At 43.6% G+C, this 13,510-nt stretch overlaps 1 protein-coding gene across 4 annotated transcripts in view; it reads left to right on the top strand.

The window, feature by feature from the left end:
* The window catches only part of ANKRD17 (ankyrin repeat domain 17), a 109,864-nt gene that overhangs the window by 79,637 nt on the left and 16,717 nt on the right, over positions 1–13,510 (top strand). For all 4 annotated transcript variants that reach the window (XM_079949175.1, XM_079949173.1, XM_079949172.1 and 1 more), the window contains 9 exons: positions 329–474; positions 1,831–1,973; positions 3,225–3,438; positions 4,912–5,087; positions 5,753–5,915; positions 6,699–6,794; positions 8,070–8,186; positions 10,220–10,391; positions 12,333–12,780. In XM_079949175.1, coding sequence (XP_079805301.1) covers positions 329–474; positions 1,831–1,973; positions 3,225–3,438; positions 4,912–5,087; positions 5,753–5,915; positions 6,699–6,794; positions 8,070–8,186; positions 10,220–10,391; positions 12,333–12,780 — 1,675 coding nt within the window. The remainder of the gene's footprint in view (positions 1–328; positions 475–1,830; positions 1,974–3,224; positions 3,439–4,911; positions 5,088–5,752; positions 5,916–6,698; positions 6,795–8,069; positions 8,187–10,219; positions 10,392–12,332; positions 12,781–13,510) is intronic.

The raw sequence follows: 13,510 nt of genomic DNA, 5'->3' as shown, positions 1-13,510 counted from the left end.
TTTATGTTCTATGCTGTTTTTAAGTCACATTTTAATCAGTGTTTTATATTTGCTGTTAGCTACCCTGAGCTTGGTTTTTAAACCAGGAAGGGTTGGGTACAAATAAAAAATTATGATTATTTATTATTATATTCCTGTGGAAGGAGATCCTCCTCCAGCTAATGTGTGTTTCTGCTGTAGATAACATTTTCCACCTGCAAAATTAATTTCATTCCAGGTGTCCTGTATTAGGGTGGTTGTTGTTGTTTTGGTTTCCTGTTAAAATTCGTTATCTTAGAAATGGGTGCAAGTCAAAAATCCTTGAGCGGTGCCTATTTTCCCCTTCCAGGATTTACCCCCCTTATTTTGGCTGCTACAGCTGGTCATGTCGGTGTTGTTGAGATCTTGTTGGATAACGGTGCAGATATTGAAGCTCAGTCTGAGAGAACCAAGGACACCCCATTATCTTTAGCTTGTTCTGGAGGAAGACAGGAGGTGAAGTAAACAGTACCCATTGTTGCGTACTAACTGAAAGCCTTTCACTGTGATTAATGCTTGTCATATAACTCTAATCCTTGATTCTGAACACACTCCGTGAGAGCTTGTTCAGCTGTTTCCAGTTAGAATATACAGAATTCTAATCAATTTAAAAATAGGTGTTTCTGATCATCTCATCACTCCTGTACCAGAGGGGAGGGGAGAGCACATGAACTCCAGGCTCGTGAAGGCTAATGTTAAACATGTGTCTCCCAAACTGTTACTTCCAAACTGAGGTGCAGTATTAAAATGCCAGCTCAGCCCTGGACACGTAATATTTAACAGTAGTAATTTTTTTGCTAACCATATTTTATAACCAGTGTAATCTACTGTTTTATGTTGCTTATTTGATTGTGCAAATTACAATGGTTCTTGCTTTCAGCAACTTGGTATGTTGTTTTAAGTTACCTAAAGACCACACTCTAGTAGATGTCTTCTTTTTCATTATTATTACTGCTATTGGCATCTTTTTAATACTGTAACTGTGATTTAAGATATCTAAGGTAGAACCGGGTTAGGAGTTTGTCAAGTCTTCTCTGTTTACTCAGATTTTCCTTGGTACCCCAAAGGGCCAGCAAACAACAAGGGTGTTTACTAGGTAAAATGGTGGTAGTTATCCAAAGAATTTTATGACTAGCTCCATGTATATAGAATCATACAACTTCAGAGTTGGATGGGACCAAAAGGGTCATCTAATCCAACAAGTGGCACTACTTATTTCAAATAAGGGTTCTCTGCCCCCATTTACCTTATGGAACATGTACCGTATTTTTTGCACCATAACACTCACTTTTTTCCTCCTAAAAAGTAAGGGGAAATGTCTGTGCGTGTTATGGAGGGAATGCCTACGGGTGGCATGCCTACGGATTTTCCTCCTCTAAAAACTACGTGCATGTTATGGTCGGGTGCGTGTTATAGAGCGAAAAATACGGAATTTGGGAAGCTTCTCCTGTGTTTCTCTGTTAAGCAGCAAAGATACTGTGACATATGAATAAACAATATCTAATTTAGGCACCATTTGTATATGAAGTGCCATTACAGCCCCAAGTCAATGTATAATCATCTTGCATGGTTAAAGCAGATCTTATAAGTGTTTATACCATGGCTTAATATCACTAGCATGGTACATAACCATACATTCTCTCTGAGCCACGTGAGCAGAATTGTGTGTTCTACCTGGGGTAACACAGAGATGGCAATAAGCCTCCATTTCCACGCTGCTGCCTGAGGGGCCTCCGACTGCAGTTCTGTGTTCAGGAAGGGAGTGATAATCATTTCTCGAAGGTAACTATTCGTATTTTTACAACAATTCAGGTGGTGGAGCTTCTGTTAGCTAGAGGGGCAAGTAAAGAGCACAGAAATGTTTCTGACTACACCCCTTTAAGCTTAGCTGCTTCTGGTGGTTATGTGAACATCATCAAAATACTGTTGAATGCCGGTGCAGAGATCAATTCAAGGCAAGTTCTCTTTCTACGCTTATTTCATGGTGCTCTTGTTTCTTGTTATGTTCTTCCATTCTACCCTAGGTTCACAACAGGGTTCCAGGAGGACCCATCTCATACCGAGAGAAGCTTTAGACTGATCCAAAGAAAGAGAAACAGAGCAAATTACGGCTGGCATCTATGCCCAGACCAGGTGTCCTGGTGGCCCTGTTGCTGCAATATAATTTAGTGGACTTCTAGTGCCTGTTGAATCCTATTGAGATAGATTTCTCTTTCTCTCTCCAGCAGCTATGTGTCCTGTAACAGAATCGATTCCTTGTTATGCTCCCTCCACCATACCTAGTCATGTCAAAGCATCTTCTATGAGTCTTACCTTGATTTCATATGACAACCCACTATTTACCATTTTACAGCTCAGTGATGAACTGTGAAGGGATCCTACTTGAAGATTGAATCCTCTCCTTCTACAGTGAAGAGAAATAGTTGATAGTCTGAAGCAATAGATAGGAGAGGTTTTTGTGCATAGCAATCCTATCAAGTTTCCTGAGCCTTTGCTTTGGGAAACTCTAAAAGCAGCCATCTGGGGAGAATTCATCAGTGGATGCTGTTACAGAAAGAAAGAAAGAAAGAAAGAAAGAAAGAAAGAAAGGAAGGAAGGAAGGAAGGAAGGAAGGAAGGAAGGAACAAAACATGCCCCTTACTGATCAAAGACATAGCTGAACTGGAAACTTAAATATAAACATACAGAGAGCAATCTGCTGTATAACAAATCCAAAGAGGAACTGAATTAAAAGCTCTTGAAATGATTATGATATTGGCTTGTAAATCTGATTATTGGCTTGTAAATTTACAAAATGTGTTTAAACTAATGGGTGCTAATCATAACTAATTACACTTACAGGTACAGTGGACCCTCCGGATATGAACTTAATTCATTCTGGGGGTCCGTACATACCCCGAAAAGTCCTCATCTAGATGCACTGCTTCTGTGCACGGCGTGATAGAGCGCTTCTGCGCATGCGCAGAAACCCGGAGGTATACACTTCTGGGTTTGCCGCGTTCGCAACCCGAAAGTTATGTTACCCGAAGGTAACGTAATCCAAGTGTCCACTGTATACGGCCTCTGCAGCTCCCATTTAGAGGTCTACAGGCACCTATAGGTTCATATGTACGTGGACTTTCACATGACAGAAATAGGTAAATGCGAATTTAAAAATCACCATGCTATATAAATTTAAAATGTAACCTGTGTTCATTTGTTTCCAGAACTGGTAGCAAGCTGGGAATCTCTCCGTTAATGTTGGCAGCCATGAATGGTCATACTGCTGCTGTTAAGCTGCTGTTGGACATGGGTTCTGATATTAATGCACAGATAGAGACCAATAGGAATACTGCCCTGACACTGGCCTGTTTCCAAGGAAGAACCGAAGTGGTTAGCCTTCTCCTCGATAGAAAAGCTAATGTTGAGCACAGAGCTAAGGTAGGAAGATCTTGGTTTAAATGTCTTCAGCTTAAATTTGTTAGTACTTCTATTACTTTTCACACTCCAGATGTTTGTCTGCTCAATCTTGAATGTACACAGCCGTTCTATGTCCACCATCAGGGTAAACAAATTTTATTTGCTTCATTGGAGTGTTGACTTTATATCGTTCCTCACTGCCTTGCGAGTAACTTTGCAAAAGGTGGAATATACAGCAAAAAAAAATTCATCATGCTTATTTATTTATTTATTTATTACATTTATATACTGCCCTTCTGGCAAGGCACCCAAAGAGGTTTACAGTGGTACCTCGGGTTAAGTACTTAATTCGTTCCGGAGGTCCGTTCTTAACCTGAAACTGTTCTTAACCTGAAGCACCACTTTAGCTAATGGGGCCTCCCGCTGCCACCGCACAGTTTCTGTTCCCATCCTGAGGTAAAGTTCTTAACCCAAGGTACTATTTCTGGGTTGGCGGAGTCTGTAACCTGAAGCGTATGTAATCTGAAGCGTATGTAACCCGAGGTACCACTGTACTAGGCAAAATCCTAACATGGAAAAATGGGACAGAATATTTTCAGGCAAATTTCGGGAGTTGATGCTGGCTCTAGCTCCCTGGCCTGTGTTTCTTCTCTAAAGCCTTTCCTCAAGGCCCACAGACCTGTCTTAAGCAGCCCCAGAAAAGTTGGGGTTGCCCCGATAGTTATCTCAGACTATTGATGGCCCTTTCTGGAGTTGGTATCTATCCATCCATCCGAGGAGCACGTGTGGTTTGTAGTCCTTTGCTTCTGTTTTAAATCATCACAATGGAAGATGAAACAGGTTTGATGTGGATGAGGGGGTGAGTTTTAAAAGTAAGTAAAAGGAAGGAGTTCTTTATTCCCAACACATTCTATTTGGTGAGAAGTGGAATGGGTATAAAGTGATGAATCTGTTGGATCTCTCTTCATTCAGCTGTTAATAGTTGAGTATTCCATACAGTAGAGTGCCTGATAATAAACATACCTGAAGGAGTATACCTGAAGGAGCATCTCCACCCCCATCGTTCTACCTGGACACTGAGGTCCAGTGCCGAGGGCCTTCTGGCAGTTCCCTCGCTGCGAGAAGCCAAGTTACAGGGAACCAGGCAGAGGGCCTTCTCGGTAGTGGCTCCCGTCCTGTGGAATGCCCTCCCACCAGATGTCAAAGAGAAAAACAACTACCATACTGTTAGAAAACATCTGAAGGCAGCCCTGTTTAGGGAAGCTTTTAAAGTTTAACAGGCTATTGTATTTTAATATCTTGTTGGAAGTCACCCAGAGTGGCTGGGGAAACACAGCCAGATGAGCGGGGTATAAATAAATTCTTGTATTATTATGATTATTATTATGATTATTATGAGTTAACAGTGGTCACTGATACTCTATAAACCAGAAATGATTGTTGCCTTCTTGTAGCTATAGATTTTCACACATTTCTAATGTATTCTTAACCTAGACCGGCCTGACACCCTTAATGGAAGCTGCCTCTGGTGGATATGCAGAAGTAGGCAGAGTTCTTCTAGACAAAGGTGCAGATGTAAACGCTCCGCCAGTCCCTTCTTCAAGAGACACAGCTCTGACCATTGCAGCAGACAAAGGGCATTACAAGTTCTGTGAGCTGCTTATTAGCAGGTACCATATTTGAAATGATTAGAAGTGGAGGATCAAGAGGCCTAGGTTACAAAGAATGTCACTGGCTCTAGGATCCTGATACACTATCTGTGGGTGTTTACTAAAGAGTTTTGTTGAGCCCACACAGAAGTTGAACTTATAAGAGTAGAAGAGTTGGTCTGATGAGAAAGTTTTGATTGGTGAATTTTTCAGGAAACAACTGTGTGTGCTTTAGATTGTGGGTCTTCATTGAATGTCTGGCATAAATGTTCCATTCCTGAGTGGCAATTCCATAATTGCAATTCCAGAGGCACTACTATAAATGAAAGCAGGAAATTCTAGTTCTGATGTGGCACTACAAGTCCTCCTATGTTAGCTGCACGATGACAGCATTACATTTTTATTATATAGAAAGAAAATGGCATCTGTTAAGATAGAAGTTGTGCAGATGCCAGGAGTTCATGTTTCAGAAGTGAACTATTTCAGAGTTGTTTAGAAATGGTTTTATGAACATGGTGATGTTCTCTAGAAGTGCTGTCCCTCCAACTTCCACCACCTTTCTAAAGCCAGTAGCAATAACCAGTCCTTCAGTTCAAATTTGTGTGTGTGTGTGTGTGTGTGTGTGTGTTTTAAATGGTAAAATATGCATTCAGTATTTTCATCAGGCTTTTTGATTTTTTTTGTAGGGGAGCTCACATCGATGTCCGGAACAAAAAAGGAAATACTCCATTATGGCTTGCTGCAAACGGTGGTCATTTAGATGTTGTCCAGTTGCTAGTGCAAGCTGGAGCAGATGTAGATGCTGCTGATAACAGAAAGATAACTCCACTGATGGCAGCCTTTCGAAAGGTAGAGTGAAAGCTTTTGCCTTGTTTCTTTTTAACCCTCTTGATAAAAAAGAACTAATTTGTTGCAGTATGAATTTGGAAATATAACTGCATCACCCACACAGTGAGAGCCAGTGTGGTGTAGTGGTTAAGAGCGGTAGTCTCGTAATCTGGTGAACCGGGTTCGCTTCCCTGCTCCTCCACATGCAGCTGCTGGGTGACCTTGGGCTTGTCACACTTCTTTGAAGTCTCTCAGCCTCTCTCACCTCACAGAGTGTTTGTTGTGGGGGAGGAAGGGAAAGGAGAATGTTAGCCGCTTTGAGACTCCTTCGGGTAGTGATAAAGCGGGATATCAAATCCAAACTCCTCCTCCTCCTCCTCCTCCTCCTCCTCCTCCTCTTCTTCTTCTTCTTCTTCTTCTTCTTCTTCTTCTTCTAATAAATGGACTTGTTATGCTTCCCATAGCGTGCGGTTTTCAGGGGGGAGACTTATATAACCGTTGCAAAAAACCAACATATTGGCAGTGTGTGCAATATTGCAATTGAATAAGCTGCCCTCTCTGCTTTTCTGTATCCCAGAGTATTTTCAAATGCCTTGCTTTATTAAAGAGAACGGGAGTTTTTCCTTCCCTAGCTTCACAGATTGGCAATTTTTGTATGCTTCTGAAGCTCCTGCTGCTTTGGGGAATTGAGGTTGCTGCAGCTACTCTTTTCACTGAATTATCTTTTATAGTTTAGTTATTTCATTTAAATGTACAGCCTGCCTTCATGTGAAAAGGACTAATGCTGGAAACCTTCATTCTTAGGGTCATGTGAAAGTTGTACGCTACCTGGTAAAAGAAGTCAACCAGTTCCCATCAGATTCAGAATGTATGAGATACATAGCAACAGTTACTGACAAGGTAAGAATAATGTGCTGCTTAAGTTGCTCAGTAAAACTTTGGTAAAACCAGTGTTTCCCAGTAAGCTGATGAATACATCATAAGTGGTAATTAAAACCTTGCGTATCTCGACCCTGAACAGCATTGGACAGACTACCACATTTTTTGCTTTATAAGACTCACTTTTTCACTCCTAAAATGTAAGGGGAAATGTGTGTGCGTCTTATGGAGCGAATGCAGGCTGCGCAGCTATCCCAGAAGCCAGAACAGCAAGAGGGATTGCTGCTTTCACTGCGCAGTGATCCCTCTTGCTGTTCTGGCTTCTGAGATTCAGAATATTTTTTTTCTTGTTTTCCTCCTCCAAAAACTAGGTGCGTCTTGTGGTCTAGTGCGTCTTATAGAGTGAAAAATACGGTATTTTTCTTTGACTTTACACTCCCAATTCAGTTGTATGGCTTCATTCAAGAGCACACTATTTTTTGTTTTAGTGTGTTTAAATATTTAACCTTCCTAATCCCAAAGTATGTTACACAATAAAATACCACAGGAGGGGGGGAAATAAAATGCAGACCAAAGTTACCATTATTAAATTTCTGTGCCACCCTTCATCCAAGGATTCCAGGAAAGTTTACAATATAAAAACACAAAAATACAAAACAATGACACCCCACACTCTCACACAGTTTAAAAGGTCATCAATAATTTAATTAGCCAAAGGTTGCAAAGCTCCTCTCCCTTCCCACTTTTTCTTTATATATTCATATCTGGTCTCAGCATAAGAAGTCCTTTCCTTGGTTCCAATGCCTATATACAGTCTTTTTCCCCAACCAAACTTTTTTCAAAACTAGAGCACTTCTGAATCCTGTTTTGCCATTTGGAATCTCTTGACTCCCACTCTAGAGAATTCTATCCCTGTGGCATTTGCCATTCCACAACCTTCCCAAAGCAATTACAACCCTTTGGCTTTTACTGGCAGAATAAAATCCCTCTCACAATGTTCTCTGTTGTTTGTCTCCTCTCCAGCCATCTTTCCATTCTTACACAAGGAGAAACAGCATATCCACAGTCATTAGCAGTTCAGCCCCTTTAATGCCACAGGAGCCTTCCAATCCATTCCTTTCATTTCTGCCCTCTTGCCTGTTCGTTAAGCAGCCTCCCTTCCTTTGCAGATCACAACGAGCCCCTCACGCTCCCTGTCAGTTCCCTTATTGCAGTGTTTGAGGCTGGTACATCCATTATTTGTTCAACTGCTTGTGCCAATTCAGAAATGATGTTCTTTTTGCATTGTCCTCGCAGGAAATGCTGAAGAAGTGCCACCTCTGTATAGAATCAATTGTTCAAGCCAAAGACAGGCAGGCTGCTGAAGCAAACAAGAATGCAAGCATTCTTTTAGAGGAGTTGGATTTGGAGAAGGTAAGTAACACTGCAAGTTCAGATTTCCACTTTAAAACACTTTATAGGCTGGCTTTCTGTAGTTGCTCAAGGCAGGGCATGCAAGAATAGGAAAAAAAATTAGCCATCAAAAAACACTCCTTGTGGTGGAGTTGAGGAATCCCCCTACTGTAGGGTTACCAGACGTCCCCGTTTCCCGGGGACAGTCCCCGGATTTGCGAAAAAGTCCCCAGACAAATTCCATCCCTGGAATGTGCCCGGAATTCATCTAATGTCCCCGGGAAACGCAGCAGTCTCAGCAGCCCAGAGCAGTTGGCTCTGGCTGGCTTCAGGAGCTGCTTGGAAGTTCCTATATGATGGTGGTGCAGGGGCTCTAAGATGCAGCTTCTGGGCTGCCCACCTTCCCTGACCCCAGCAACTAAGCTGTGAAGGGAGGTTTCATGCTGCCTATCGGAGCAGCCACCTAATTCCTACTTGCATGCAAACAGGAGCGGGGCGGGGGTCTCTCAGCTGTGAAGGGAGGCTTCACGCTGCCTATCAGAGCTTGTGTGCAAGCAGGAGGGGGCAGGGATCACTCAGTTAGGCAAGGGGAAGCCCCCCTTCCCAGCTTTGGGATCCCTGCCGCCTCCTGCTTGCACGCAAGTAGGAATGGGATTGGGGTTGCTCTGATGGGAAGGGAGCCTAGCCGCTGCTCTCGGCCCTCCTCCATCTTCCATGCCTGACCCATTGTGCCGCCGCTGCCCCACCACCACCGAAGAACTCAGGGGCTGCCCAGGCTCATGGAGAAAGGAGATAGAAGCCTCGGAGGAAGGGGAAACGTGGCGGTTGAGGTCAAGGCGGCGGCCGCCTCTCTGCCACCGCCATCACTTCAGCATTAACGTCCTGAACGTATAGTATTTACTTATTTAATTAATTAAAGGGTCCCGGATTCATTGAAAAAAATCTGGTAACCTTACCCTACTCTCTCCCTGTGTCAGGGAACTGCCATCGGAGCCAGAGGGAGAGGGAGGGCTCCAGAGAGATTACGGAGAGCGTCCCAGGAGGGAGAAAAGCAGCCCATCCATTGGGGAGGGAAATCAGCGTAGCACCAGTGGAGAAGGGGGGCAGATGGGGGAATCGGCGAGGTGGCTCCATGACTCCTCGCCGGAGACCAGCGGGGAGAGCACGGGTCCTCTGCTGCCCACACCCTCCCTGCGCAGAAGGCTTCCGCACAGGGAGAGTAGGCGGAGACTAGGCGTCAAAGAGCTTCTTTGCTGGAAGAAGTTCAAGAAATGCCCACTGACGGATTCTGCCAGCGACTGAGACAGTCACGGGTGAGTGGCTGTCCGGACAGAAAGGGTTCACCCAGGTAACTCAGCCAGGTGTGGCGACGACTTACACACGAGCAACCCCTAGAACCATTACACCCTGAAAAGGAAAAGTTGCCAAAATGTTTAATTCCCAGCTGAAATAATCACCCTGAATACACTGTGGGGCCAGAGGTTCAACCTCCTCCATGAGTGGAAAGCCTTTATGTTCAAACTTGAGAGGCTCTTCCAATAGAATCATAGAATCACAGAACTGTAGAGTTGGAAGGGACCACGAGGGCCATCTAGTCCAACCCCCTGCCAAGCAGGAATATTTTGCCCAACGCGGGTCTTGAGAACCCATGACCTTCTGATTAAAAATCTCGTGCTTTACCAGTCGAGCAATCCCAGCTTCTGTGGACTCATTGATAGACAGCTTTCCCACAAAGCTTGATTCAAGGCCATAATATTTCCCCTCTGCTGGCTTCCACTTGGTCTGGATGCAGGATGATCAAATTAGCCACTTCATCTTGGGCCTGTGACAGCGGGCTTGGGAAAGTTTCTCTTCCCACAAACTCAGCCTTCCCACAATGTTGGGAGCTAGTATAGAACTCTTGGAAGGCTAGGTATTCTTAGAAGTAACCAGCTGAGACTGCTGCACAGCATCTAGTCTCTTCCTAATGCTAAGCTGTACAGCCTTATCTGCTCAAGGTGCAGTTTCCTTTTGGCAGTTTCCTTTCATCGCTGTTGAATGAATTTGACTTGCAGCTACGGGAAGAAAGCAGAAGGCTGGCATTAGCTGCTAAAAGAGAGAAAAGGAAGGAGAAGAGAAGGAAGAAAAAAGAAGAGCAAAGGAGGAAGCTGGAAGAAATAGAGGCAAAAAACAAAGAGAATTTTGAACTGCAAGCTGCTCAAGAAAAGGAAAAACTAAAAGCTGAAGGTAGGTATTGGATTTGTACCCCATGGCCTCAGAGCGGGTGTCAGCAGTTGTCTAAAAAACACAAAAGATGGCTTTTCTTCCATTTTCAGCATCTCTCCTCTGAAACACAACTAAATGTTAAATCATTAAATCCTGTCAACTTGAATATATTCAATTGGAAATAATTACAAATTATTGAAGAAAATAGGATAGATCAGTGTTAAAATCATGGGATAAAGATAAATGGCAGTCAAGTTACATAGTTTATCTGCTGAAACTGGATTTTTCCTTTCAACCGTCATAATAAGCATTTCACTAGGGGAGGGTTTTTGACAAGGGACGCAGGTGGCACTGTGGGTTAAACCACAGAGCCTAGGACTTGCCGATCAGAAGATTGGCGGTTCGAATCCCCACAACGGGGTAAGCTCCCGTTGCTCGGTCCCTGCTCCTGCCAACCTAGCAGTTTGAAAGCACGTCAAAGTGCAAGTAGATAAATAGGTACCTTCCGGTGGGAAGGTAAACGGCATTTCTGTGCGCTGCTCTGGTTCGCCAGAAGCGGTTTAGTCATGCTGGCCACATGACCCAGAACTTGTACGCCGGCTCCCTCGGCCAATAAAGCGAGATGAGCACCGCAACCCCAGAGTCGGCCACGACTGGACCTAATAGTCAGGGGTACTTTTACCTTTATCTTTTACCACTCTTGACACGTGCAGTGGCGGAAACATTGCCTTTCATGAGCTTTTGGATAAACCACCTGGGTTGGGATCCAATTAGCTGCTTCGGTTCACACAAAGAAATTGAGTTCCCATTGGGGCATTTGGCTACCTTGTGAGCAGCTGATCCTCCAAATCATCTGTCTAATTCTGATTGAACCTCTCTCTAAACAGCAGTTTGCCGCAAGGCACTCAAAGTTGTTGCTTGAAGTAAAATAAGTGTGGAGACTCCACAGACTTGTGGAAGTTGTTTCATGATTCTTTGGATCCTGGTTTTGAAGAGGTTGCATACAAAGGCCAACAGGCAGAACATGATAGGCATTTCTTCACTGTTCAGTCCTAATTATAGTTGGTTCTCAACTTGCATATTAGTATATAAGCATTTATTATAAAAACAAGAGACTCATGGCATAATAAATACACATTTATTATGTCACAGATTTATCAGATGGAAAAAATAATGTCCTGAGTTGCCATAATAAATTTGTGCCATGAGACTTTTTGAGTTGTTGTTGTTTGCTGAAAGCAACTAACATGGCTATGCCTCTGGAAAGTATCCCTTAGAGCAGGCATAGGCAAACTCGGCCCTCCAGATATTTTGGGACTACAACTCCCATCATCCCTGACCACTGGTCCTGTCGGCTGGGGATGATGGGAGTTGTAGTCCCAAAACATCTGGAGGGCCGAGTTTGCCTATGCCTGCCTTAGAGCATATCAAAGTAGGAATCAGCCTTTCTCAATTGTGAATACTTAACTAAAATTGCTTATGTGAATACATTGTGGCTTATTCCAATATGTCATTATCACCCTATGCAAATAATCATTTGTGCCCATGTAAGCATGTTTCTAATTGAGAGTGTTTGGAATCCCCTTATCCCAGGCCATTCAGATATGACTGTCCACTTTTCCATAGGTTGCTCTAAGAGCTTAATCCTTCCAAACCCTCTTCACGTGGAAAGGCAATAAAGTTATTTTATCAATCAGTCCCTAAACCCAGGTGTTCCAGTTCCCTGGATATTTGTAAATTACAATTGTAAATTAATTTAAACTGCTTTTAGAAATTTTGTGTGTGTGTGTTAGGCCATATGCACTAGGTAAATAGGTTTGAAATATGAAGTAGTATCAGAGGATGTTTGTACTGTATAAGTGACTTGCATTGATCTTCATGGGCCAGTAGCATAGTAAAAACCTGTTCAGGCAAGATGATTACTGTGGACTTTAGTCAATTCTTCTTCTCGTTCTCAATTAGATGAGCCAGGGATGCTAACAGAACCACCCAGTGCTACCACAACGACCACCATAGGTATATCTGCAACATGGACAACTTTGGCAGGTTCCCATGGCAAAAGAAACAATACTGTCACTACGAGCAGCTCTAAGAGGAAAAGCAGGAGAAACAAAATTGGCCAAGATACTGTTCAGATCATCTTTGATGATCAGCTCCCCATCTCCTATTCTCAACCAGAGAAAATAAATGGCGAATCCAAAAGCAGCAGTACCAGTGAAAGTGGTGATAGTGACAACATGAGGATTTCCAGCTGTAGCGATGAAAGCAGCAATAGTAACAGCAGCCACAAGAGTGACAGTCTTTCTTCCACAGCAGTCACTAATGCGCAGAGCAACAAGAAGCAGCCATCGGTGCTGGTCACTTTCCCAAAAGAAGAGCGAAAAGCAGTTTCTGGGAAATCTTCAGTCAAGTAAGCTACTTTAGCTTTTGCACACACACACACACAAACAAGTTGTAATCTCATCTCTTGGGATGTTCTCAACGCTTCCATCTTCTTCCCCCAGTGTTACTTCATGGACCAGAACTGTGAAATTATTATTTACCGTATTTTTCGCTCTATAAGACACACTTTTCCCCTCCTAAAAAGTAAGGGGAAATGTGTGTGCGTCTTATGGAGCGAATGCAGGCTACGCTGCTATCCCAGAAGCCAGAACAGCAAGAGGGATTGCTGCACAGCGATCCCTCTCACTGTTCTAGCTTCTGGCTTAGCCCCTCAGTCTCTTCCCCCACCTCCTGGAAAAGCCCCCAAGAGCCGTGCTCCCTTTAAAGAGCCGCGTGGAGCGTGTGTGCAGCCCTTGGCGGCTTTTCCCCAAGGAGGGAGAAGGGCAGCCCGTCAGTGATGGGCTGCCCTTCTCCCTCCTCGGGGAAAAGCCTGCAAGAGCCGCACACACGCTCCACGTGGCTCATGAAAGGGAGCGCTGAGCAGAGACTGGGATGCATACATCCTCTGCTCAGCACTCCCTTTAAATAATATTTTTTTCTTGCATTCCCCCTCTAAAAACTAGGTGCGTCGTCTTATGGCCAGGTGTGTCTTATGGAGTGAAAAATATGGTACTTTTTATTTTGTTGAAAAGTCTCTGCTGCCTTTCTACCACTTTGGTACTCAAAGTGGTTTACCAGAATTATTAAGAACAAACCAG

This window comes from Podarcis cretensis (assembly GCF_951804945.1).
Source record: "Podarcis cretensis genome assembly, chromosome: 13".
In the NCBI taxonomy this organism is placed as follows: domain Eukaryota; kingdom Metazoa; phylum Chordata; class Lepidosauria; order Squamata; family Lacertidae; genus Podarcis; species Podarcis cretensis.
The sequence above is the reverse complement of the archived record's forward strand: the minus strand, read 5'-3'. Positions and strand labels throughout refer to the sequence as shown.